Source organism: Rhodamnia argentea, chromosome 11 (assembly GCF_020921035.1).
Source record: "Rhodamnia argentea isolate NSW1041297 chromosome 11, ASM2092103v1, whole genome shotgun sequence".
Taxonomy (NCBI): Eukaryota; Viridiplantae; Streptophyta; class Magnoliopsida; order Myrtales; family Myrtaceae; genus Rhodamnia; species Rhodamnia argentea.
In genome coordinates this window covers 2,680,795-2,708,489 of record NC_063160.1, presented here as the reverse complement: position 1 = coordinate 2,708,489, position 27,695 = coordinate 2,680,795, and the positions used below count along the sequence as shown (strand labels likewise).

The following is a 27,695-nucleotide window of genomic DNA, read 5'->3' as shown; positions in this document are numbered from 1 at the left end:
TATTCCCACTACCATCTTCACCCCACTTGCTTCCAAAGAACCACCTCCAATGGCTTGGTTGTGGATAACACTCGCCATCGCTTCGATTGCTCATCTCTTATTGCGAGCTTTACTATGGAAAACACAGAGCAAGAAGAAATTGCCTCCTGGTCCGAGAGGGTTTCCGATTCTTGGAAACCTCCTTTTGTTGGGACAAAACCCTCACCACAATCTCCACAAATTAGCCAAAAAATATGGACCTCTCATGTACTTGCGCCTTGGGTTCGTGCCCACGATCGTCGTCTCATCGCCTGAAGTGGCCGAGCAATTCCTCAAGACCCATGATCTTGTTTTCGCGAGCCGGCCTATCAATGAGGCCTCGAAGCACATCTCTTATGAGCAAAGGAACTTGGCCTTTGCGCCGTATGGCCCGTACTGGAGGAACATCAGAAAGATGTGCACTTTGGAGCTCCTTAGCAATGCCAAAATCAACTCCTTCAAGTCCATGAGAAGAGAGGAGGTCGGCTTGCTTGTGAATTCTCTCAAAGACGCATCTCTCGGCCGCATGGAGATCGACTTGAGTGCGATGATCTCGTCGCTAAGTGCCGACATGACTTGTCGGATGGTCTTCGGGAAGAAGTACATGTACAAGGAGTTTGATGAAAGAGGGTTCAAGGCCGTGATTCAGGAAGCGATGGTGTTGGCCGCGACGCCGAACATAGGTGATTTTATCCCTTATTTGGCGCCGTTTGACCTTCAGGGGTTGACGAAGCGCATGAAAGCGGTGAGCAGAGTATTCGATGGTTTCTTCGAGAAGATTATTGACGAGCACATGGAGTCCAAGAAAGAGGAAGGAGAGACCAAAGATTTCGTTGATGTCATGTTGGGTATCATGGGATTGAACGAGGGAGAGTACCATATCGACAGGCCCCATATCAAAGCCATAATTCTGGTAATTAATCAAACTTTTGTCACTAAATTAACAAATAATCGAGTAACCTTAATTATTGTTCAATTATCCAAGCTTACGTCGGAGTGGAAAATTTATGAATAACCAGGATCCCACTGGTTGAGGTTCTGAGATGAGCATAGTTAAAGTTCAAAATTCATTTAGAAGACAATTATAGTTCATAAGCGGATATTTGAGCGTATCGACACCCATATAGAAACATCGAACAGAACCTGTGATTGCACTCTGAAAATCCATTTTGTCGACGAATTTTAGTATTTCAACTATTACATCTTGGTTGAATTTGCCTATATATGATTAAGCATGTTGAATCGGTCTCCTCCTCTCGTCCTCTCATCTATCTAAGATTTGCCAGTTTCAATGGCAATTCTTGAGCAATGTCATTTTGTCTATATTTCTTGTATATGATTACAACTGATAGTCTTCGCAGCTTCTTCAAACATCGTTGCGAACGGACGGTGCCCAAGAATCTTGTGACCCTCCGTGTTGTCCATCTGCCGATCAACAAGTGCGATAGAGAAATTATTGTCTCTGGCTTGAAGTACATCTGCTTGTCTCTTTCAGCATCAGAGATTGAGCGGACAATGTTTTGTTAACTATGAAACAGGGAGTGCTAGAGATAACAAATTTTATTCATTATTAAGAGACTCCTGGTCATATTTCAAATGGGGTTTAAACAAGTGAATACATGTATCAAAAGGATTAGCTAGTTGGAAAAATAATTTACATCGCACCATACCAAATATTTCATGAAGAAAAATAGGTCTTTATCGTTTTATAATGTATTATTCTTACTATAGATCATACTTAGGGAAATCTCATAAGTAGTTTCCTGATGGAGTTAATTAAGGTGCTCCATACCCTTGTTGAGTAATTAATGGTATAAAGTTTGTATTTCAATGCATAACTCACTATACTGTAAATATTCTCGATAAGTACAATAGATATAGAGGTTAATAAGAATCTCTGATATATTTCTCCGTGAAGGATATGTTGATGGCTTCAATGGACACTTCAGCGACAGCAATAGAGTGGGCAATGGCCGAACTTATAAAACATCCTAGTGCAATGAAAAAGCTCCAACAAGAACTAGAGAAGGCCATGGGACTGAATAGAGCAGTAGAGGAATCAGACACAGATGGCTTGGACTACCTAGGCATGGTCATCAAGGAAACCTTGAGGTTTCACCCGGTAGCTCCGCTTTTGGTTCCCCACGAGGCGACCGAGGACTGCACGGTGAGCGGCTTCCACATACCCAACAAGTCAAGGATCATCGTGAATGTGTGGTCCATCGGAAGGGACCCGAAAGTGTGGACCACTCACGACCCGGAAGAGTTCGTGCCTGAAAGATTCTTGGGGTCAAGCATGGACGTTAAGGGGCGTGACTTTCAGCTCTTGCCGTTCGGGGCAGGCCGCCGAGGGTGCCCTGGGTTGCAGCTCGGCTTGACCGTTGTGCGGTTCGTGCTTGCTCAGCTCGTGCACTGCTTCGACTGGGAGCTTCCTGGTGACATGTCACCGAGCGAGCTTGACATGACCGAGGAGTTCGGGCTCTCTACTCCAAGAGCCAAGCATCTGGTGGTCACGCCTAGGTACCGTTTGAGTGAGTGAAAGAGAGTTGACTTATCAATAGACGATTTCCTTCCCAAAAATAAATTTGATCTCATCAGGAAGTTTCGTTTGTGTTAGTTTTTATGCCAAATGGATTGCCTAATAATTTGTACTGGAGTTTCACTTGATTTTCAATGTATTATTGTCATGTGGAGACTAGAGATTTCTTAATTGCTTCAGTATAGTTTAGAGCATTGTGTTGTGTTTGATGTCTCTGATATTCAGCCAAATCCAAGAAAGAATCAAATTGGATTGAAGGTCGAATTGAAGCACAAACGTCAACATAGGTATATGTACATGTTCGGAGGTTCAGGGGGATCATTCCGAGATGCCTATGTATGAAAATATCCCGGTCTTTCCCTTTTTCCGTCTTAAACTCATTCTCAATCTATTTCGAATTGTTATAATAAAGAGCCAGCATCTCGTAATTTTTCTTACTCATGTTTCTATATAACGTAATAGAATTGTGGGCGAGAAAACACTCGAGTGATTGAGTGAGTCAAGCATGTAAGTTATCCACTATTTATCAATTATCTTTTCTTTCATTGCTTGTTACTCTCTACAAACTCCAGCACGCCTCACTGTACCCAATGTTGGGAAAAAAAAAACCGGTATGCGGAAGCGAATCCTTTTTCCCACTTTGCGTGATCAAGATAAGAAAGAAAACATAAAGTAATATAAAGGCGAAGACACACGAATTTTACATGGAAAACCTCTCGAAAACGAAAGGGAAAAACCACGAAGATCTTCCACTATAATAGTAGGATTACAACAATATTTCCTCACCGAATTTGGTGGATCACCCTCACCTTTGTGGTGGAATACACTAGTTTAAGAGGATAATACTTTCTCAAACTCTTCACTCAATGGTGGCTTTCTTGCTCTTGCTCTCTCGGAGGATCTCTCTTATCGAAAGACTTGTCGAATCTGTCGATCTCACCGACGATTTCTTTCTTTGATGTGGAAAGGATTACTTCAACCCATCTATTCATCCCCTATTTATAGATGGCCATGGGACCTCTCTTCCATGCTCTAGAATCTTCACCAATTAATAAAGGTGGATTTACGAAAATGACAAGCATCTTTCCAATACGTGGAGGCACAAGAATCTATTTTTCCCGTGCGAGGTTGTTGCATTGGGATTACATAGTCAACAAAGCTTTAATGCTTTGATTCACCCAACTAATTAAGGAGAATCTCAGTCCCAACAAATCTCCCCCTATTCAACTTAATTAGAGGGGGTTACTACACCGGCACCTTCGCGGCGGTCATCGAACTTCTTCGATGGAATAACCTTGGTCATCATATCAAACCAGTTCTTGTCAATGTGAACTTTGTCGAGCTGTATATGCTTCTCCTCTATTACATCCCGAATCCAATGATAACGCATATCGATATGTTTTGATTGAGAGTGATAGGCTGAATTTTTTGCCAAGTGTATGACACTTTGATTATCACATCTCAACACATACTTTTCTTGCTTATGACCCAACTCAAGGAAGAAGTTCTTCATCCATAGTATTTCTTTACATGCTTCCGTGGCTGCAATATATTCAGCTTCGGTGGTAGACAAGGCAACGCATTTTTGGAGCTTAGATTGCCAAGACACGGATCCCCCTGCAAAGGTAGTCAAGTACCACGATGTCGATTTTCTCGAATCGTCATCACCACCTAAATCTGCATCCGTGAATCCTTCTAACACGGGTTCTTCTTTGCCGAAACACAAACATCTTTTCAATGTACCCCGAAGGTATCGAAATATCCATTTGACAGCAGCCCAATGCTCCTTTCCTGGATTTGAAAGATATCGACTCACAACACCGACAACATGAGTAATGTCGGGCCTGGTGCATATCATAGCATACATGAGGCTGCCAACCGCCGATGAATATGACACTCTGTTCATTTCTTCTTTCTCTTTCTCGCTCGATGGACTCTGTTTCTTACTTAATTTGAAATGTCTCGCAAGAGGTGTACTTACTGGTTTGGCATTGTGCATATCGAATCTCTTGAGAATCTTCTCGATATATCTCTCCTGGGATAGCCATAAAAGTTTCTTCGAACGATCTCGAATGATCTTTATCCCAAGGGTCACCTTCATTGGGCCAAGATCTTTCATAGCAAAAGATTGGCTCAAGGCCTTCTTAAGAGTAGCAATTTTCTTCGAGTCTTGCCCGATTGTTAGCATATCATCAACATAAAGTAGAAGAATGATGAAATCGCCACCGGCATACCTCTTAATAAACACACAATGATCGGCGTCGATCTTCTTGAAGTCATGTTGTGCCATGAGCGAATCGAACTTCTTGTACCACTGTCTTGGTGCTTGTTTTAGACTGTAAAGGCTCTTTTTGAGTTGACACACCGAGTGTTCTTTCTTGAAGCTTTGAAACCCTCGGGTTGCTCTATGTAGATTTCTTCCTCTAGGTCTCCGTGAAGAAATGCGATCTTTGCGTCGAGTTGTTCAATCTCCAAGTTTAGGGTGGCGGCTATACCAAGGACAGCTCGGATCAATGACATCTTCACCACCGGAGAAAATATCTCATCGAAATCGATGCCCTTCTTCCGGTTGCATCCTTTGACAACAATTCAAACTTTGTATCTTGGCCGCGAGCTGTTTTCATCAGCTCTGAGTCTATACATCCATTTAATTTTCAACACTCGCTTTCCCTTCGATAACTCAACTAGATCATAGGTAAGATTCTCATGCAAGGACTGCATCTCCTCCCGCATGGCTTTCACCCATTCTTCTTTCTCGTCGCTGATCATAGCTTCTTCATAACACCGAGGCTCCCCCTCTTCTGCAAGAATTGTATAATCATCAGCGGGATATCCGGTCGAGGGACGCCCGGTTCTAGTGGATTGCCTTAATTGAGGTTGAACTTCAGGCTCTAGTTGGACTGCCTCTGTCTCTGTCGATTCGACAAGCTCCTCTGTTGGTGGTTCAACATTGCCATCACCAACTTCTTCATTATTGTTCTGCGATGTTTCTCCCCCCGAATCATCACGCTTCTTAGAGGATGATACGAGATTGGAATGGGTAATGATCTTGGTATTGGGCTTCTTGATGTCTTCAAGAGTTTGGTCTTCAAAAAATACAACATCGCGACTTCTCACAATCTTCCTTTTGATAGGATCCCAAAGTCGATAACCAAACTCATCTCTTGGCAAACCAAGGTAAATAGACTCCTTGGTCTTTGCATCGAGCTTACATCGTTCGTCTTTAGGAATATGAACGAACGCTCGACAACCGAACACTTTCGGATGACCGTATGACGCCTTCTTTCTTGTCCAAACTTCCTCTGGGATTTCTCCATCCAAAGGTTTTGAAGGTGACAAGTTGATTACATCAATTGCAGTCTTCACGGTTTCACCCCAAAATGATTTGGGTAGTTTGGCATGAGTTAACATGCATAAGACTCTTTCATCAATGGTTCGGTTCATCCTCTCGGCTACACCATTTAGTTGAGGCATCTTCTCCGGTTTAATACCATGTGACCTGCAGTATGCTTCGAATGGACCACGGTACTCACCACCATTATCGGCTCGCACGCACTTTAATTTCCTCCTTGTCTCCCGTTCTACCATGGCATGGTACTTCTTGAACGCTTGGAGAACTTGATCTTTCGTGCTCAACAAAGATACCCATACTTTTCTAGAGTGATCGTCGATAGAGGTGACGAAGTAGTATACACCACCGAGGGATTTTTCTGTCATTGAACAAACATCGGTGTGAACCAGTTCAAGAACATACCTTCTCCTTCTAGGTTGATCTGGTTTTCGGAAAGACACTCGGTGTTGTTTGCCGGTTAAGCGGTGAGTGCAAGATTCTAGCAATTGGCCTTTTACGTCGGAGAGTAATTCTTTCTTGGCGGGGATCCGTAACCCCTTCTCGCTCATATGACCAAGCCTCTTGTGCCACAACTCCAGGCTTGAGTCACCTTGAGCAACATTAGCATCTCTATTGCATACTCTACCTTGCATGACGTACAAGGAACCTTCTTTGTTTCCTCGGGCGATGACCATACTCCCTTTGGCAAGTTTCCATTTGCCCGCACCAAAGTGATTCACCATACTAACATCGTCTAGCTTCCCAGCTAAGATAAGGTTGAGACGCATATCCGGAACATGCCTCAACTCCTTTAATACTAACTTATATCCCGTGTCGGTCACCAAAGTGACTTCACCAATTCCAACAATTTTGCTGGTGACGTGATTTCCCATCTTGACTGTACCAAAGTCACCAAGTTGGTAGGATGAAAAGAAGCCTTCATCTAGAGTGACGTGAAAAGACGCACTTGAGTCAACGATCCACGAACTATCGTCGTCGGCAACATTGAGGTAGTTGCCTTCTCCAATTAGGAAGATATCATCAACTTCAGTTGCAGCGATGGCCGTAGTGCTCTTCTCCTCCTTTTTTGGGTCAACTTGGTCCGGCTTAACATTGCCGGACTTTTGATCTCTCTTGAGAATCTGGCACTCCGGTTTCTTATGATCCGGCTTCCCGCAATAATAACAAGTTACTTTGGAGCGAGATTTAGACCGCCCACGAAACTTGTCATGACCGCGGCTTTTACTTCTTCCACAGGTCTCTCTTTTCTCATGAATGTCGACGACATTGGCTTCATATTAGTTGGACGTCTCTCGTTCTCTTCTTCTAGCATCTTCGTTCAGAAGGCTATCGCCTACGGCATCCATGGAGAGCTTCCCTTCCGAAGGTGAGTTACTTAGAGTAACAACCAACGTGTCCCAACTTTCCGGTAGGGAACCGAGAAGTAGAAGGGCTTGCAACTCATCATCAATCTTCATCTCAATCTTCGTCAATTGATTTACGAGCCCCTTAAAATTGTTCAAGTGCTCGATCATACTTTGACCATCCTTGTACTCTAGCTTCACCAATCGTCGCACTAGGTGAGCTTTATTGCGAGGCGTCTTCTTTTGAATCATGGACTCTAGCTTTGTCCATAATTCGTGAGCATTGGTATATGTCGACACATGCTCGAACAAACTTTTATTGATGTGCTTGCGGATCATGGCGACCGCTTTGCGATTCAAGAGTTCCCACTCTTTGTCACTCTTCTCTTCCGGCTACTCCTCATTTAGGATTGGCTCATTCAAGTCCTTGCAATAGAGGTGGCCCTCATTCATGGGCTTCCAATAGGAATAGTTTTCCGCTGTGAGTTTGAACATATCACCATCATGGGTGACGGTGGCCTCCATCTTGAAACACACAATGCCCTTGAACCCGGCTCTCGATACCACCGTTCGGAAAAAAAAAGGGTATGCAGAAGTGAATCCTTTTTCCCACTTTGTGTGATCAAGATAAGAAAGAAAACATAAAGTAATGTAAAGGCGAAGACACACAAATTTTACGTGGAAAACCCCTTGAAAACGAAAGGGAAAAACCACGAAGATCTTCCACTATAATAGTAGGATTACAACAATAATTCCTCACCGAATTTGGTGGATCGCCCTCACCTTTGTGGTGGAATACACTAGTTTAAGAGGATAATACTCTCTCAAACTCTTCACTCGATGGTGGCTTTCTTGCTCTTTCTCTCTTAGAGGATCTCTCTTATCGAAAGACTTGTCGAATCTGTCGATCTTACCGACGATTTCTTTCTTTGATGCAGAAAGGATTACTTCAACCTATCTCTTCATCCCCTATTTATAGATGGCCATGGGATCTCTCTTCCATGCTCTAGAATCTTCACCAATTAATAAAGGTGGATTTACGAAGATGACAAACATCTTCCCAATACATGGAGCCACAAGAATCTATTTTTCCCGTGCGAGGTTGTTGCATTGGGATTACGTAGTCAATAAAGCTTTAATGCTTTGATTCACCCAACTAATTAAGGAGAGTCCCAGTCCCAACACCCAAATATCCTTCAAACATGCCACAAGATCACACCCTTCGGAGAGAAATATAATCAAACCCACTCAGTTTTAGGCAAAGGAAAAGATAGGGAAATGAATGTAGCACATACTTCTTTTACAATTAAATCTTTTTTTCCTTTTTTTTTTTTTCCTGACTGGTCATATTTTGACTTCGTAATCTCCAGGGAAAATCCACGAGGGGTGAAATTCCTCATGCACCCCGTCATGAAGTCAACAGGATCTTGTGTTTAATAAAAAATAAGATATCAAAGTTTTGGGCGTAGGTTCAACGTAATTTCCAGGGCAGACCAAACTGCACCATCGTGCGAGACTTCGGTCAGCAATTTTAACCTCGCCATCGTGTGAAAAGTTCTGATGAAGCTGTGTTTTTTTTTTTATTTTAATTAGCTGGTTTGTTGGCGGCTGAAAGTCCTAAGCCAGCGTTACATAAAGTCTGCTGCCAAAGCCGAAAAATAGTTTCATTGCAAACCGTATTCAAAGAGTTAATATATACGTTTTAAATGTCTCTCAAAGCCCACAGCCAAAGTCGAAATGTACATATGCACACCCTGGTACTATTTTTTGAGAGCCGATTCAAATTGATGGATCAGAGTCACGATATAAATTTTCAATACGTATTTCTAAGCAAAATAATCCCTACCAATCAAAACCTAATTAGGCACACAAAAAATTAAACTTAACTTACATCTCCAACCCAGTTTTTGTTTTGGCAAATGCATGATCATGCGAATCTTATAAAATAAGAGAGGAAAAACCACTTACATTCATGTTTGAATGAGCAGGCAAAGAATCTACAAACTGAAAATCAAATGTACCTTTGCCAACATGTAATATATATATATATATATATATATATATATATATATATATATATATATATATATATATATATATATATATATCTCTACAAGATAAAGATCAGCCTTCACAATAAAAAAAAAAAAAAGATAAATGATTGGGTGAGTGTATTTAATCCAATGTGAGATTAACAAGTTGATGTGAGGTTTACTCTTTTAAAAATTTATGGATCACAATATGTTCTTACTCTAACAATGGCCTTATGCCAGCTAAACTCATAAAAAAAATCGGTTCAATCTCTTTGGACAAAACCATTCTACATGCACGTAATCGAAGATATGAAATCTAACCATAGAAATAAGAACCAATAACTTCCAATAACTTCAATGCTCATCTATTACGGATCCACCAGAATAACATCCCAATCTAATTTCACAAATATAAACTATTACTGATACACCATAGCTACTCATCCAAATTAATTATCCTATTTCGAAAATCGTAATATTAATTTCTACCCACCTTAAAAAGTTATTCATATTTGGAATTTGCTTAATACCAATACCCATACAACAAGTGAATCTATATCTCTATAGCATCATAGAACTCTAAACCCGAAAATCAGATTGAATTTTAGCTAACACTAAACTACCATGAAACAACTTTATTTCCCGGTATAAGTCCAAATTAATTCGAGAATCATATCTCATAATGCATTTTAAAGCTTCGGCTTTCTCGCAAGAGTCGTCCCAAATAGCCCAGAACCCCATCGGGCAGGTAAGATGAATCACCTTCTTTCGGTCACTATATTGCCATGACGAATTTGTAGCGCGCTGGGCCCAACAATCCTAATTGAGCTTGTTATATAATCCACAAATCCTAATTGAAGGCCTTTCCAGAGTTTTTAGAAGCATATTCTTCATTTTGAATTTGGAATGTAAGGGTTGTGCTTTCACATGGACTAGGGGTGTGCAACCGGATCGGGTTTACCCGAAAATCAGACCGAACCACCCAAAAAACAGGTCCGGGAACCAGTTCCTACTCAAACCGGTCCGAGTATAGGTTCTAATTTTTGGGAACCGGTTGGAACAGGTCCGGTTTTAGGTTCCAAGTGAATACCCACCCAGGAACCAATCCGATTTTGAAACCGAATTTTAGCTATTGTTAGACCAAAAAAAAAAAAAAAAACCTAGTCTCCTTTGTCTCACCTCTTCTATTTTTGGTGAATTGTAATTTCTATAGCTCATATTAGTAATTGTTGCTTTTGGCAGCTAGTGAGTTTTATTATTATTCAATTTTTTACTTTGTGTGACATCCCAAAAATTTGACGTCCGTAAGATAAATGAATTCGATGGACTTTAACCACGGATTTCGATCAGGTTGATAATATTGGATTTTCAAGGATGAAGGGACAATAGTTGGATGTTGATTTATCGAACCGAGAAGGGTATTATGTAACCTTAAGGCATTGGACAAAGGAAATCAAGCCGGGATAATTGAGTTGTCGAATTGAAGCTCCGAGACAATTCGCGCCCGAGCCTAATCCTGGCCAAACCTTCGAAATGAATTTACCATTTTGTCCTTAAAGGTAAATTTACTATTTTGCCCTTTTTCCTTGAAATGACCATTCTACTCTTTTGAAAAATTACCATCTTACCCTTGATGCTAAATTACCAAAGTACCATCACTCATTTGTGCCAAATGACTAACTTACCCTTGCTTGTGAAATGACTAAAATACCCTTCTTGCATTATTGAGAAAAGCCAAGAAACCATTATAAATGAAGACTTTAGAGGCATGACATTTATTGAGGGGATTTTATCTTGAATATAGCTTGTTCAAGAAGTTTAGGGGATATTCTCTCTCTCTCTCTCTCTCTCTCTCTCTCTCTCTCTCTCTCTTCAATCTTCGTGGAAGCCTCCCCCGTCCCCGAGCTCCCTCTCTTTCTCGGTTTTCTGCACGCGCCCGAGAAGAAGTCGCTCGTTTGAGCTTATCCGGAGGGCGAATCGAGCTCCGTTTTCTCCTATGCGACCGTAAGATCAAGGACAATTTGGATATGGGGGCTGATTGTCCAGAAAGTTGATGAAATTTTGTGGATCTGAGCAGAACAGAGGCTGGTTGGTGGAGACCCGGTTCGTTCGGCGTCGATTTAAGTTTCGCCGTTCGTCATTCGTTGCCGCGCCGCCGTGGGTTGTTGTCGTCAAGCCATGCGACACCCCCGAGCTCAAGCTTCCGACCACCGTGCCGAGCTGAGAGGCCTAGAGCCACCGAGGATCGCCGTTGTCGCGCTCGAGTCGCCGCCGCCGATCATTCGTCCTCGCCGGCCGTTATTGGTGTGTCAACCCCCAATCTCCGATTAGGTCATTAATTATGTTTAAGGATAGATTAGTTTATGTTAATGGTTAGTTAGTTTAGTTAATGATGGTTGGGTTACGTTAATTGGCTACTGTTGGGTTAGTTGACTGTGGTCGGGTTAGTCAACCCTGGTTAGTTAAAGTAACCGTAGTTACTTTTCGTTAACCACAATTACAATAGATTTATGATTTTTTTGGTACTTCTCCCCACAATAATGCCTAGGAATATGGGGATTTCGTGACATGGGATCCGGTTGTTACTAAGATGAATGAAATTTGCTTTAATGTTACAAAATGTACTCAGGAGTGTCCTAATAAGTGCCTCTATCGCACTTTTTAAGCAACTAATTAAAGAAACTCTGTAGTTTTCAATGCATTGATTGTGCTCGTATTGTGCATAAATTAGTACTATTGGAAGTGCAGTTTTCTGAATTAAGTATGCTTAATCGGTGCTCAGGGCACTGAATCGGCCTTCCTTTTCCCCATTTCCCCCACTTCTTAATGTTGTTAATGATGTACTTAGAGTAAATGGAGGATATTCCAACCACTTGAAGCTTAGCATTTACCAAGGTCAAATGGCAACACACGAGTCATCAAAGCCCGCTTCCATGCAAGGGATATAAGCTGTCTTTGGGTGAGGGACGATGCTCCACAGAAGCTACGAGGATCAAGAAATCAGACTTTTCTAGACCAATAGAGGCATGTGATTATGTATGGCGAATGCTTAGTATACAATTTATGCTTTGGAATGCTTTGTTAACGTCTCGATCTTTACTTAGTTCTTTTATTAAGGAAAGGAGGTATGTCGATTCACTCGCTAGGGATGAAGAACTCAATGGTCACTCCTATGAAGGGGAAAAGAGAAAAGAACATCACAAGTGACATAACTTTCTTACAGTGTTTACTTGAGTGTCACATTTTCTTTTATCGATCACTTGAGTGTCATAATTTACATATGGAGCTCACTTGGATGCTATAATTTTTTTCCGATCACTTTAAGTGCCATATAATTTTTCAATCAAACACTTGAGTGCCATACATTCTTTGAAACGCTTAGCACAAGTATCATGCCACGTCAGATTTTCGGTTCTTGGTAAACGCTATTAAAAAGTTGTGGTACTCAAGTGATCGAAATAAAAGTCATAACACTCAAGTGAGTATCGTACGGAAGTTATGACACTTGTGGTGTTCTTAGTTCCAAGAGGAAATCTTCGAATACAAGAATGGGTCCTCCATTTGTATTTTCATTGGAAAACTGCAATTACAATTAGAGCCACGAGGCCCATCACCACCTCCAATCATCCAATGTTTGTGAGCAACAAGATAGCATGTGGCATCTCTAAATCAAATAATCAGACCAGTTAATCAGTCATAAAGGAACAATCAAGTTAATTAGAAAACTAAAGTCGATTAATGGCTATCGACTTGACTGGCTTCCATATCTCCATTTATCGACTTGACTAGTTTTAATTGCTTTTACATTCGTGAAGACCATTCTAGGGCAGGTTGCGGCGGCGCCGCCCTCCTAGCACTGGTGGTGGGCTCAAATGATCCCATTAAGAAATATATTATCATTTTCCTTACAATTGTACTTACGAACTATCAGTTTAGTTTCATGTTAATTTGTGGAGTTCGATATGAAGTTGACATAGTCTAAGAGGTCTGATGACAAATATGGAGTAATATTCATTGAATTTAGAGGGGAGATTTACCAAAAAACAATGGAAGATTTAACAATAAAATTATAAACTTATTGTAATTGTGTCAATTCCGTCATAATTTTTTTTTTTTTTTACAATTGACATTCGTGCAAATTCAGTCCATTCAGTTAATTTTGACCGGAATCATTGACGTGGCGCTGCTGACTCTGACGTGTAAAATTTTTATTAATATTTTAATGTTTATTTGATTTTTTTCTTTTTATTTGTTTTTGTTTTATTTTCTTTCTCTTTCTTTTTCTTTTCTTCCTTCTCCCTCCAACTAGTCATCGGTGTTGATACATAAATTTTGATTTTAAACTTTTAATTATAAAAATCTGGGATTAATTTTGATTCCTACCAAAAAAATTAACACTAAATTCATATTTAATTTTTGTCATTCACATATTACATCACATTGAATCGGCGGTACGAAAATTGAGCTTAAATTGACGAGCGTTTGGACCAAGATTCATAAGACTATTTTCAGCAATGGAGAGGGTGTTAGTGCTGAAATTTTAAGGTTCATGGGGACTTAATTTAGCCCACTCGCGGTTCAAAGTTAATTTTAATATCTGATTAATTATAAAAAGTCTAATTGAGCCCAGAAAATGCGCAACACATGAAATTTTCAGGGAAAAATTAAATAATTCGATGCAATTTAGCCCTTTGAGAATTAATTCAAGACATATTTGAGCCTGGGTTTATTTTGCAAAAAATTGACAAACTTTAGGTCATAAGGTTGCAATAATTTTCTCTATAAATATGAAGATTAAGTTTAGGGTTTTGGGAGGCCAATTCATTGAATAGACGGCAGAATTTTTGAGAGCACAAAATAGAGAAAGATTGTGAGGGGAAAGGGAGCGGCTTTCTCCATAGGCGCCATGAAGAATTTCTTCTCTGGATCTCTCTCTTGGAGGCGGCAGAATTGAAATTCACGGCCAAGATAGCGAAAGGAAAAGAGAAGACTTTCTCTCGAAGCCTTCGGTGGCCACACGTTTGGAGGAGAGATTCTCCACGTTATTGACGTAAGCAGGGAACTTGAAGACCAGAAGGAATAAGGCTGTAGAGTCAAAGCAGTGGGGTTCATGGTCAAAAGAAGTGTTCCACAATGCAGCCTCCACGAACCTGCCAAGTCCCAGCCATCAACGAGCGGTAGCTTTCAAATCCGAGATCTGATGGTCGCCGCGACGGCATGTCACCGAACAGCACCTCGCAGTCGCCTCTGCCCCCACTGACGAGTCCGTTGCTGCTCTTCTGCTCATCATCCATTGTGGGAGAATTGTGAGGGGCAGTCTTTGAAAGAGAGAGAGAGGGAGAGAATGTGTCAACTCTCGTCGACGTCACGGAAGGAGCAGCAGATTCCCAACACCAAATATCTATTGGAGTGTGGTTCATACTCCCCTGCGACATAAAAGCACGAGGGTCCTGGCCCACGCTGAGCAGGTGGGGGCCCAGGGGAGCCGCCCCAGCGAGGGTCTCAAGAGGACAGCGAATGCGGCTCTTTTCATAAGAGGAAGGAGTAGTGAACAATCTAAATCCAGATTTGGTGTTAGGAATAAGTCTAGAGGAAGATCTAAAAGTCGAGATCGATATGAAATAAAATGTTGGAAGTGCGGAAAAGCTAGACACTTGAATAAGGATTGCAGAAGCAAAAGTATGGTTCCAGAGAAGCGAGATGAGGCACCATCATCTAGTACAATGAAGGATGATGACAATAACGTGAGAGACATGTATCTCATTTGCAACTTGTTGACACCTAAATTTTGACTAACTTTTTATTTTGCATAAAAATCAGGAATTAAATTTTAGTTCCTACAAAAAATAATTAACTTAATTTTCATATTTATTTTAGCATACATTGCATTCACATTTTAATCGGACCAACAGTGGACGGATGAGAACTTAATTAAATCATTTAGATCGGGCCTTGAGGGAATGCAAAATTCAGCTAGGCTGTTCTAGCATATTAGTGGCCGAAAATTACAACGAAAGAATGTAGTTTGGACCTTTAATTGAGCTGAGTGTTAGCCCATGGAAAAAGGCTTTCAATTTAATTCATAACATTTGTTCAAGGAGTCAAGCCTATAAGCCCACAAGCATTAGGATTGATGACCAAGAAACCTAACGTGCGCTATAAATAGAGCACTTAGGTTTCACAAGAAGGGGGGCCAAAAAAAAAAAAAAAAACCTACTCTGCTCACAATCTTGGCATTCACGTGAAAAGGGAGAGAGCTCAGCAGCTTCTAAAGATCAAGACCACGTTGCTGTGACATTGTTCCCTTTGGTCCATCCACTGCTCCCCAACGTGGCTGATCTTTTTGCATCACCACTCAGTTGCTTGCCCGTGCTATTTTTGCCGCTATTTTGCCTTTGTTTGGAGCTGCTCTACTACTGGATCGGTGCCCAAAGTTCTCTGTGGTTCAATCTAAAAAATTCTGCTGCTGTGCAAGCCACAAAAGGGGAGGCACGAATAGATCTTATTGTGCTTTGGTTGCTGATTTGATCCCGAAGCTTTAGCTCGTGCAATTTTCACCAATTGGTCCCAAAAATTCAGATTTGGTCCGCAGTTTTCCTTCGAGTTTGAGGGAAGAGAGTACAAGTTTTTGCAATCAAGGTAAATTATCAAGCTTGGATACTCTGATTTTTTGCATATTTCTGATGGATTAAGCTGTTTACCTTGAATTTATGCTCGCGTTGTCATGAAATCGCTCGTCCTAGTTAATTTTTGAATTGGTTTGCATGATTCAAAAGTTAATTGGATAATTTTGAGCTTGAACAAAATAACACTCAATTAGAAAGATGCATTGCGTTCTTCCGAAATTCGTGAATAAAATGCTGGATTTGATATGTTCATAAACTGGATTAGGATTTATCCTAGTCTTTTGAAATCTCCATGAGATAAAGCTCCTCATCCAAAAAGGAAATTGAATTTTGACACATTAGGCAAGATAATCTCTTTTGAAATCCTTGAATATAATCTCATGATTTTCGAAATTTTTTAGATAACTCTCTTATAGATATTTTCTTATGACTTTGTGGATGATTGCATGTATATCATGAGCATATTTTTGGATATTCGATTTGAACTTAAGATACTTTGAATCCTGATCACATCTTAAAGATATTGTGCACATCTTTTGGAATGTTCAAGATTATCTTGTGGTGAATTGAAGCCCTTAAAAATTCTGATCATATCTTTTTGGTTTGGATAGTTATCTAAAAAATCCTATCTCAAGAGATAATTTTTCTAAGTTTAAAAGATATGTGAATCCTTTGTGGATAGGAACCTATCCCCTTTAAAATTTCGGCACCTACCCCTAGTTGGCCGAGAATTTTTTTTTTTTTATATACCTTAGTATAATTCAAATATTTTTATAATCTACCTTGAGTATAATACATGCTCCCTTGTGCCTTGTCCCTCGGAATATGTGCATTGTGGATGACTATCTGACTTTACCCCCAAAGTACGACGTCATCCGCACATGGATTTGTCTAACCTATCCCATAACTTTGGGATCGGATCGACAAATTTCATAATATATAAATTCACTATCCGACCCCACCCCCGGGGTACGACGTGAATAAATTACCTTCTGACCCCACCTCCCGGGTACGAAGCGAATTCATCGAAAAAATTCGGATTATAAGGTGTATTATGCTCAAGGTTTATTATATTCTTATTTGATTCATTTTTTCATTAAAAAAAATCATAAAAATCATAAAAAAAAATTATCATATCTTGACCTTAAGTGAATTTTTTCAGAAATTATATCTTAAGATGACTCTTAATATAAATTGGATTTTGACTAATCAATTTGTGTTAATTGTCGAACCAAAAATCATAAAACCGAAAATTCATTAAAGGGTTATGACATTTCATGAGCATTTCACATAGTCTAATTCGTCATGCATTCTTATATGTCATTCATGCATTTTCATGTCTTAAATATAATCCATATTGCATGCCATGTAGTTCGAAGTTCATGTTCACGTTCCATCAAATTCAATTTTTCCAAAAGTCATTCATGCATTTTTTTTTTTTCTATACCACATGACGTAAATAAGTCATCTTGCATGTCATATAGGTTAGTTCTCATATTGCACGTCATGTAGTTAGCATTCACTTTCCTTTATACGCATCAAAATACATTTTCTCAATATCATCACTACTCATTTCATATAGTTGCATAGCATTCATCTAATCAAGAAAATCCAAAAAGATAAATTGCACCTAAATTCATTTATTGAAATCAATTGGATTTGCCAATCAAGAAAATTTTCACAAGAATGGTACCGAAAGGGTGTTAATTGAAAAATTAACATAATCAAGTCCCCGAACCTAAATCTCTGGTTAGCAGAAAATAAAGTATTCTTCCATACTTTATTTAGGTATCTAATTTACCTTCCGAAAAAGATTAGTGGCGGCTCCAAAAAATTTAAAATTCCTTGATTGAAATCATGTGACCCTAAGTTTCGAATTGGTAGAGCTTGGGAGAGCTCGGGCTAGATTAATTAATTCATTTAATTAATTTGGTAATCCATTAACCCAAAGTTCAATCCGAATTTTAGGTCGCGACACAACTCATCTCGGGTTGACCGCGATGCATGGATAATCGATCTTGGAGCGTCTTTCTACATGACGCCTCATAGAGATTGGTTTTGTTGTTATGAGCCACATCGGGGTGGTACAATGTGGATGGAAAATGATACGATGCTTCATATTGTTGGTCGCGGAAAGGTGAAACTGAAGATGAAAGATGGGATAGTCAAGAATCTTCCAAATGTGATGCATATTTTTTATCTTACTAGGAATCTTATTTCCGTGGGAACTATGGCGGATGTTGGTATTACTTTTACCAACGATAAGTACTCATGCAAGTTAACCCGTGGATCTATGGTGATTGCCAAAGGGGAATAGGAAGGAAAACTATGGAAATTATTGGGAAGCACAGCGATTAGTGGTGAGAGCTATATCACAAAGCAGGTGGAAAAAGATCCTGTGGTGCTATGGAATCAAAGATTGGGTCATATCGGTGAGAAAGGACTAGTGACCCTTACGTCAAAGAAGATGGTGGATGGAATCCTAAGTTGTCTTATAGGTTTCGGATTTTGTGAACATTGTCTGCATGGGAAACAGAATCGGGTATCTTTTGAATCCATAGGAGCGAAAGCGAAAGGGATTCCGAATTTAATCTACAGTGACGTTTTCGGTCTTACACCGTTTGGAAAATCAAGGTATTATGTTTCTTTTACTGATGACTTTTCCAGACATGTGTGAATATATTTCTTGCAGAGAAAAGATGATGTGTTTGAAAAATTTCATGAGTTCAAAGCTTTGGTAGAAAATCAGTTTGATAGAAAGATTAAAGTTTTGCGGATCGACAACGGAGTGAAATTCTGTTCAACAAAATTTGATCAATTCTATGCGACCAATGGTATTACAAGGCAGAAAGCAATGCCCTATTCACCTCGGTAGAATGGCGTGGCAAAGACGCTTAATCGGTTTCTCAAGGAGAAGGCGAGGAGTATGTTGAGTTGTGCAAGTTTAGCAGCTGAATTTTGGGCAGAAGCAATGGCTATTGCGTGTTATCTAAAGAACAGGTCTCCCACATCAACTCCGAAGGATTAGACACCGTTTGAGGCACTGTTTGAAAAGAAGCCAGACGTATCCCATGTTAGAGTGTTTGGCTGTAAAGCATATGTACATGTGCCAAAGGAAAAGAGGAATAAGCTTGAGAGCAAGTCAGAGAAGTGCATCTTCAATGGGTACAAGGATGGTATTAAAGGGTATAAGCTATGGAATCCCGATACTAAACATATTATCTACAGCACAGATGTGATGTTTAGAGAATCTACGATAAATCAAATTGTTTCACAAGTTCTTGAAGAATCACATACGGTTGAGTTAGTGTTAGTTTGTAGGGAGAGACAGAGGCTACATAAGCTGAAATAGAAAATTTAAATTATGAAACTAATAAGCCTGATGTGGAGGATGATATTGTAGATTCCGACACTGAGTTCGAAGTTGAAGCACTACTTGAACCGGCCTTAAAGGAGGTCCACACGGCAGAGAACACCACCCGAGAGGTATACTTTATTTGCCAGTAATGAAAATTGTGCTTTGACTATTACAAGCGATGATCCAAATACTGTTAAGGAAGCAAGAAGCGCGGAAGATGCCAAGCGATGGGAGAAAGCCATGAAAGATGAGATGGACTCATTAGATAAAAACAGAACGTGGAGTCCGGTAAAACTACCCATAGATCGGAAGGCAGTTGGTTGTAAGTGGGTATTCAAGAAGAAGATGTCTGCAGATGGAGATATATAACGATACAAATCTCGTTTGGTTGTGAAAGGGGTACTCGCAGATAGAATGAGTCGAATATGGTGAGATTTTTTCTCCCGTTGCTAAATTAAATTCCATAAGACTTATTTTATCCGTAGCAGCTACATAAAATCCGGAGTTAGAGCAGCTCGATGTAAAAATAGCTTCTTACATGGTGATTTGGAGGAGGATATTTACATGAAGCAACTAGATGGGTTGTGGTCAAAGGAAAAGAAGATTTTGTTTGCAAAATGAACAAGTCTTTGTATGGCCTGAAACAATCTCCAAGAATGTGGTACTAGAAGTTGGACTCCTATGCTTTGAAACTTGGCTTTGTTCGTTGTGATGCTGATCATTGTGTCTATGTGAAGAGGTTAGATGATGATTTTGTTATTTTAACCTTATATGTTAATAATATGCTGCTAGGTGGAAATAGTATGAGAATGATTAGTACTGTAAAAGGACTATTGACGAAACAGTTTGAGATGAAAGATCTAGGTCCAGCAAATTTCATCTTGGGCATGCAGATAAAAAGGAAGCATGAGAATGGGAAGTTGTGGTTAAGTTATAAGAAATATGTTGAAACCGTGTTGAAGAAGTTCAACATGAAATACAGTAAACCAATGAAGACCCCCATGTCCACAAGTTCCAAGTTATCGGCGCTCTAGTGTCCCAAGACCGAAGAGGAAGCTGAAAAGATGGCAGCAATTCCATATGCAAGCACAGTAGAGAGCTTAATGTATGCCATGGTATGTACTTGTCCGGATATTGCTCGTGCGATGGGAGTATTGAGTAGATATATGTCTAATCCGGGGAAAGAGCATTGGATAGCTGCAAAGAGAGTACTTCGTCATCTTCGCGATACGTTTGACTTTGAGTTATGTTATAAAGGCACGAAAAACTCAAAGGGATAGTACACATTAGAAATCAAGTGTTTTGTTGATGCTGAATGAGGAGGTGATATTGATAGCAGGAGGTTGACCAATAGTTATGTTATTTCCTTATTCGGCGGAGCTATGAGTTGGATGAGCAAGAGGCAGAGCACGGCTGCTTTATCTACTACTAAGGTAGAGTACATGGCTCTTACTCATGCTGCTAAGGAAGTGATTTGGATGAGTAGATTGTGTAAAGAGCTTGGTTTTACAAAAGGAGGAGTGAATATTGGGTGTGATAGCCAGAGTGCTATATTCTTGGCTAAGATTCCTGCTTTTCATGCACGAACAAACCACATTGACATAAAATATCACTTCATCCGAGAGAAATTAAAACAGAAAGTTATAGTGCTGGAAAAAGTTGACACACGGGTGAATAGTACGGATTTTTTGACCAAGGCAGTGAGTGTAGAAAAGTATGAATGGTGTATAACTAAGTTGGGTCTAAAGAAGAATGGGAAGTATTCACCAAGTGGGAAGATGTTGGGGTGTGGTTCATACTCCCCTACGACAGGAAAGCACGTGGATCCCACTCCACGCCGAGCGGACAAGGGTCCGGGGGAGCCGCCCCGGCGGGGGTCTCAAGGATGCAGCACCCCCTGGATACCAGAGGGTTTTTACGATTTAAGTCCATAATTTTTCATTAGTAGTTTGGATTTGAGCTCATGAATAGTTACTGTTATATATACTCTTTTTCGCTTGCAATTGAGTGATGTAACGAGAGGTGCGAGGTGATGATATAGTGGAATCCTCTGCTAGACGTAGTCCGTGTTAGACTAGTCATATATTAGCCAAATAATCCATTAACCTAAGAATTTTCGAATTTTAAGGTCAAGACACCGGCCAGAGGTAGCGAGGCTCAACCTCATCCAACGATGGCAAGGTCGCTCCTCTCATGGGGCGGGGGAGTGTACCCCTCACCGGTGGCTAGTAGGGTGCGTTGCGAGAGGCCGACAAGGTCAACCTCATAAGCTCTCGCCTCTGGCCGATCGCCAGACTCCGCGACCGGTTGGAGGAAGAAGAAGGAAAAAAAAAAAGAGAAAGAAAAGACAAAAAAGGAAAAATAAAAAGAAAACTTTGAAGGATAATATCACTAAAAAATTATCCACGATAGCGTTGGCCGAGCCATGTCAGCGATTTTCCGCCAAAATTGATCGAATGAACTGCACTGACACAAATGTAAAAGGTTTAGAACTCAATCAGCAAAAAAAAAGTTTAAAACTAAGTCGGTATAATTACAATAGATTTATGACTTTTTTTCAATAATTTCGCCAATTTATATTGAAAACACCTTGTTTGTTGTAACAAATTGTAATATTTCATGCTTCCCTTTTAAAGCTCACGGACTAAGTCAGCTTCATATGAAACTGCTGAGATAAAAAAAGGAATACCTATGCTTAACACTAAATTACAAAAAGGGCGTATAAGATCTGATATCGTATCTTCTGTTGGAAAGCGGGGACAAGGAGAGATTATACCTTTGACAAGGAGAGATATAATATAAAAATGGACCGCTTCAACGAGGCCTTTCGTGTTTCGTCAGTTTGTCTTTAAATAAATGATTGGCCATCGGATTGTTTTTCACATATTATGTAACAAAGGTTCGGCGGCCGACCATTCATTCAAAGACAAACCGAAAAAACACGAAAGGCGTCATTGAAATGGTCCATTTTTATATCTGAAGCTAAATAAGATGAAATCCACGATCAATGTCAATGATGATAGTTTACGATGGAGATGTATGAACCATTAGACATACTCCAAATAAGATAAAAGCAACGATCAATGTCAAAGATGTAATCTCTCTTTGTCCCCGCTTTTCAACAGATGAGAGGATATCATATCTCTCAAGGACTTTTATAGCACACATAACTAGGGTGTCAATGATTCCATTCGATTTTTCAAGAAACTTGAACTGAACCAAACTGTTTGGGTGTGCATTAACTTTGAACCGAATGAGGATCCAAACTGAGTATTATCGAACTGAAGATTCGGTTTGGTTCTAATTTTTTTTTATTTTCTTTGTATTTTATTTTTTGCCCTACTCAACTCAATTCACCTTTTTGAGAACCCAATCCGTTATGAGCAAATTGAGTTGTTTTTCAATTCGGTTAACGGAAATGAAACTATCTGAACTGAAATAGGTTATTTTTCTATTACACGAACCGAAATCTAAACCAAACCGAAAATGCATGACATTTCGGTTCGGTTCAGTTTGGTTTCGATTCCGGTTTCGGTTCGATTTTTTACACCCCGATGTCATAAACTATGTAGAAGTTTGATTGATACAGCACGCTCTCAAGCGTAGGTTATTCCTTTATGATCCAACAGTTTTAAGCTAGGGTAATTCCCATAGGGGTAGTCACAGATTGTAGACTACGCAACCTCACACTATTTCCACTATACAGAAACGTTGTGGTGGTAACACGAGAGAATTATAAGAGACAATCTCAAGACATTTTAAATTGTGATACAATCTAGGGTAACATGTAAAATCTGACTTTCCCTATTTGCAATATACTTTCTAGGGAAATGATTTCATGGCAGATCTGTTAGGGACAATACAATCTCAACCGTAAATCCATACACCATCATTGTGTGGTTCGTATAAAACACTCATTAATTGTGAGATTATGTAATAAGAAATAACTAATAGTCAGACTATCGGGCTAGCAGCTTCCTACTTTTCATCACCGGACTCAAAATACTCAAAGCAAACTAGCTGACATAAGCGCACACGCAGCTATTCTATGTCTTTATTCGGGAACTCACGCCTTGTCTCTCTCTCTCTCTCACGAGGCCCACTCTCTTCCTCCCTTATTACGAGGCTCTCATGGACAGAGACTTTTCGTAGCCTTATCTTCAAATGCTTTGCTCTTAAGCCACATTCATAGACTTAAGTTTCACCGCCTTATAAAATCGGTGGAGTCCATTTTCTTGTTGACCAAGTTGGCAATGTTTAAGAAAATATCAATAAACAAGCTTATTTTAATCATCTGATTGACAAAATCTATCGTCCTAGTGAGAAAAGATGTCGTTTATGGTATTGAAATGTTCTTCACTATTTCTTAATTAAAGTATAGCTTATAATGTTTCTTTTGATTCTAGATGAAGGCCCCACTAAAAATAACGTGCAAGAAATTTTGCACCCTGTCATATCTTTGTCTATATATCAAACGAAATTATTTCCACCTCCATCGTCGCTCCACTTCCTTCCAAAGAACCACCTCCAATGGGTTGGATATGGATAACACTCGCCTTCGCTTTGGTTGCTCATCTCTTACTGCGAGCTTTGCTATGGAAAACACAGAGCAAGAAGAAATTGCCTCCTGGTCCGAGAGGGTTTCCAATTCTTGGGAACCTCCCTTTGTTGGGAAAAAACCCTCATCATGATCTTCACAAATTAGCTCGAAAATATGGACCCCTCATGCACCTGCGCCTCGGGTTCGTTCCCGCAATCGTCGTTTCATCGCCCGAAGTGGCCGAGCAATTCCTCAAGACTCACGATCTTGCTTTTGCGAGCCGGCCGCCTCATGAGGCCTCGAAGCACATCTCTTACGAGCAAAGGAGCTTGGCATTCGCGCCGTACAGCCCGTATTGGAGGAACATCAGAAAAATGTGCACTTTGGAGCTCCTTAGCAATGCAAAAATCAATTCCTTCAAGCCCATGAGGAGAGAGGAGGTCGGCTTGCTCGTGAATTTTCTCAAAGACGCGTCTCACGACTCCATGGCCATCGACTTGAGCGCGAAGATCTCGTCGCTAAGCGCCGATATGAGCTGTCGGATGGTGTTCGGGAAGAAGTACATGGACAAGGAGTTTGACGAGAGAGGGTTCAAGGCCGTGATTCAAGAAGGGATGGTGTTGGGGGCGACGCTTAACATCGGTGACTATGTTCCTTATTTAGCGCCATTTGATCTTCAGGGGTTGACGAAACGCATGAAGGCCGTGAGCAAAGTGTTCGATGCCTTCTTTGAGAAAATTATTGACGAGCACATGAAGCCTAAGAAAGAGGAAGGTGACAGCAAAGATTTTGTTGATGTCATGTTGGGTATCATGGGAGTGAAGGAGGGAGAGTACCATATCGACAGGCCCCATATCAAAGCCATAATTCTGGTAATTAATCAACTTTTTAAAGCTAGATTACTCACGATTTCTGTAACTTCAAGTTCTGTTCAATTATATAAGCATATGTCGGACTGGAAATTTTATTAGAACAAGGATCCCGCTAGTTGAGGTTCTGAGATTAGTATAGGTTGAGATCAAGAGATAATTCGATAGATTATGAGCAGATTTTTGTTTATACTGGTAGAATAATTAAAATATTTATTCAGGCCTTCATTTTTAGAACAGTTAGCAATGATTCCAGAAAATCTCATATTATATCAAAGCAAGATATCCTGAGGGGTTTTGTACTAGGCAAAAGATAAGAGAGTGATTGAATAAGTTAAATATTAAACCACGCTTTCATCTAAAATCTTACGCTTTTAGAACAATTGGTAATAGTTTTACAAAATCTCACATATGCGAACTATCTTATTCAAACATCAAACAAGGTATGTCATTTAATTTTTAAAAGCAAACTTTTCATGCAAATTTGATATTTCAACTCTTGTATCTTGGTTAAAAAAATTATCAAGCATGTGAAATGATGCCTTCCTCACATCCTCTTTCCTTTCTAAGATTTGCACATTTTAGCGGCATTTTTCTAGCAGTGTCGTTTTTCCTGCATTTCTTGTATATGTTAAGATATATGAAATGATGGCAATATTAGTGATCATTACATTTGCTTCAACTGAAATTTTGCCCAAACAGATAGTCTTGTTAGCTTCTTCATATATTGCTCTGGACAGACGGTGTCTTTTGTCTATCTACCATGTGTTTGTCTCTTTCAAGAACGGGAGGTGGAGCGGTTAATAATGTTTTGTCAACTATGAAACAGTGAGTGCTGGAGAGGACAAAGTGTATTCATTATTAAGTGATTCATGGTTTAAAATTCTATTGGGGTTTCAATATGTAGATTCATTCTTGAAAGGATTTGCTAGTTGAGAAAATAATACCCATCGTCCAACTTCAAATATTAAATGAAAAAAAATTGTTTATCTTTTTAATTATGTTAAGTATTATTCTTACCGGAATTCATATTTATGACCTCATAAGTGAAGGGATTTATCGAAACCGAATCAGACGATCACACAGAGAATCAAGAAAAATTGGAATGACGCACGAGATTACGCAGGTTCACCCCAAGATTAGGGCTACGTCCCGCAAAGAGATTTCACTATATTTTTTGGTTTACAGCCAATTCATCGCTTCCATAATGATAAAATCGAGCAAAATAAATATGCCCCAAAAACGGGCTAAAAAATCTAAAACCTCTTAATTCCAATCATATAGGCCAGCTTAAATAAAAGCCCAAACCCGTAGAGGTTTCGGGGGCGCTGCCCCCGAACCCCCGCATCCCGCGTGCAAGGGTAACATGTCGTTTGGTAACACTTCGGTTTCCCTAAGCTCACGTGGACATACCCAGTGTGAGAAACAAGAATCCCCGAAGTATTCGCCAACTCCAACAATAAGTAGTTTTTTGATGGATTCAATTGACCCTATAGATTTTGTTAGAAACGTCCTAAACCTATTGCAAAAAATTCCTAAACATATTGCAATTGTGCCAATTTAGTCATAAACTTTTTTTTTTTTCCGATTCACTCCATACAGCAATTTTGGCCGACTCGGGTTGACGTGGATGCCGAATAGCCGTCGGTCGGCATTTGATGATAAACTATTTTAATATTATTTTTGAGCTTTTTTGAATTTTTCATTTTGTTTTTCCTTTTTTTTCCTTTTCTTTTTCTCTCTTCTTCTTTTTTCCTCCCTCTCCTTCCTTTGCCCGGCTAGTAAGGGCGACCTCGCATAGCCAAGGCAAGGCACGGCCTCACCATTCAGCCATCACCTCTGATCGATTACCGGCGACCGGTCAAAGAAGGGAAGAAAAAAAAGAAGAAAATAAAGAAAATAAAAAAAGAGAAAAAAAAATTATTAAAATATTATGTCTTCGGTTGGCGTCCACAACAATGCTGGCCAAAAGTGGCCGGATGGACTGAATTGATACAATTGCAAAAACTTGGTGACTAAAACAATAAAAAAATAAAATTTGAACTTAATTGGCACAATTATAGCAGGTTTATAATTTTTTTGGTAATTTTGCTTGTTGAGTAACTGATTTGGAAAGTTCAAGCTTTCAATGCACTAATTTTCCTCGTAACATCCATGACTTAGTCCATTGTACATCCATGTCTTAGTCTATCGTAAATATTCTTGATAAGTGAAATCAAGATACTTGTTTATGTCTATGTCGATATGTTTCTCCATGCAGGACATGTTGTCGGGTTCGATGGACACTTCAGCGACAGCAATTGACTGGGCAATGGCCGAACTTATTAAACATCCTAGAGCCATGAAAAAGCTCCAAGAAGAACTAGAGAACGCCGTGGGACTGAATAGAGCAGTGGAGGAATCAGACACAGATGGCTTGGACTACCTAGACATGGTCATAAAGGAGACCATGAGGCTTCACCCGGTGGCTCCGCTTTTGCTTCCCCACGAGGCGACCGAGGACTGCACGCTGAACGGCTTCCACATACCCTGCAAGTCGAGGGTCATCGTGAATGTGTGGTCCATCGGAAGGGACCCGAAAGTGTGGACCACTCACGACCCGGAAGAGTTCGTGCCTGAGAGATTCCTAGGATCCAGCGTGGATGTTAAGGGACGTGATTTTCAGCTCCTGCCGTTTGGGGCGGGCCGCCGAGGGTGCCCCGGAATGCAGCTTGGCTTGACCGTTGTGCGGTTCGTGCTTGCTCAGCTTGTACACTGCTTTGACTGGGAACTTTCGGGAGGCATGTCACCGGGCGACCTTGACATGACCGAGGAGTTCGGGCTCACTACTCCTAGAGCCGATCATCTGGTGGTCACACCTAGATACCGTTTGAGGGAGTGAAAGGGAGTGAACTTTCCGATGGACGATTGAGTTCCCAAAAATAAGTCTGATATTCGTAGGAGTTTTAATGCCAAATGGATTGCCTACTAGTTTGTAATGTGATGTTAGCTTGATTTTCGAAGTCTTATCGTCCTCT

At 40.2% G+C, this 27,695-nt stretch overlaps 2 protein-coding genes across 3 annotated transcripts; both read left to right on the top strand.

Annotated features, from left to right (window-relative positions):
- Positions 1-21: 21 nt before the first annotated feature.
- On the top strand, positions 22-27,695 carry LOC115744138 (cytochrome P450 71AU50-like). 2 transcript variants are annotated; one of them, XM_030679248.2, is made up of 3 exons: positions 22-931; positions 1,937-2,580; positions 27,549-27,695. In XM_030679248.2, exons 1-2 carry the CDS (start codon positions 50-52, stop codon positions 2,555-2,557), a joined length of 1,503 nt encoding a protein of 500 aa, XP_030535108.1. In that variant the 5' UTR covers positions 22-49; the 3' UTR covers positions 2,558-2,580; positions 27,549-27,695. The 2 variants fall into 2 exon arrangements, with proteins under 2 accessions (XP_030535108.1, XP_030535106.1); XM_030679246.2 differs by lacking the exon at positions 27,549-27,695 and having other exon boundaries at positions 1,937-2,933.
- Positions 23,776-27,695, top strand: LOC115744137 (cytochrome P450 71AU50-like). Its single transcript, XM_030679245.2, has 2 exons — positions 23,776-24,681; positions 26,939-27,695. The coding sequence occupies exons 1-2, from the start codon at positions 23,800-23,802 to the stop codon at positions 27,557-27,559; spliced, it is 1,503 nt and encodes a 500-aa protein (XP_030535105.1). The 5' UTR covers positions 23,776-23,799; the 3' UTR covers positions 27,560-27,695.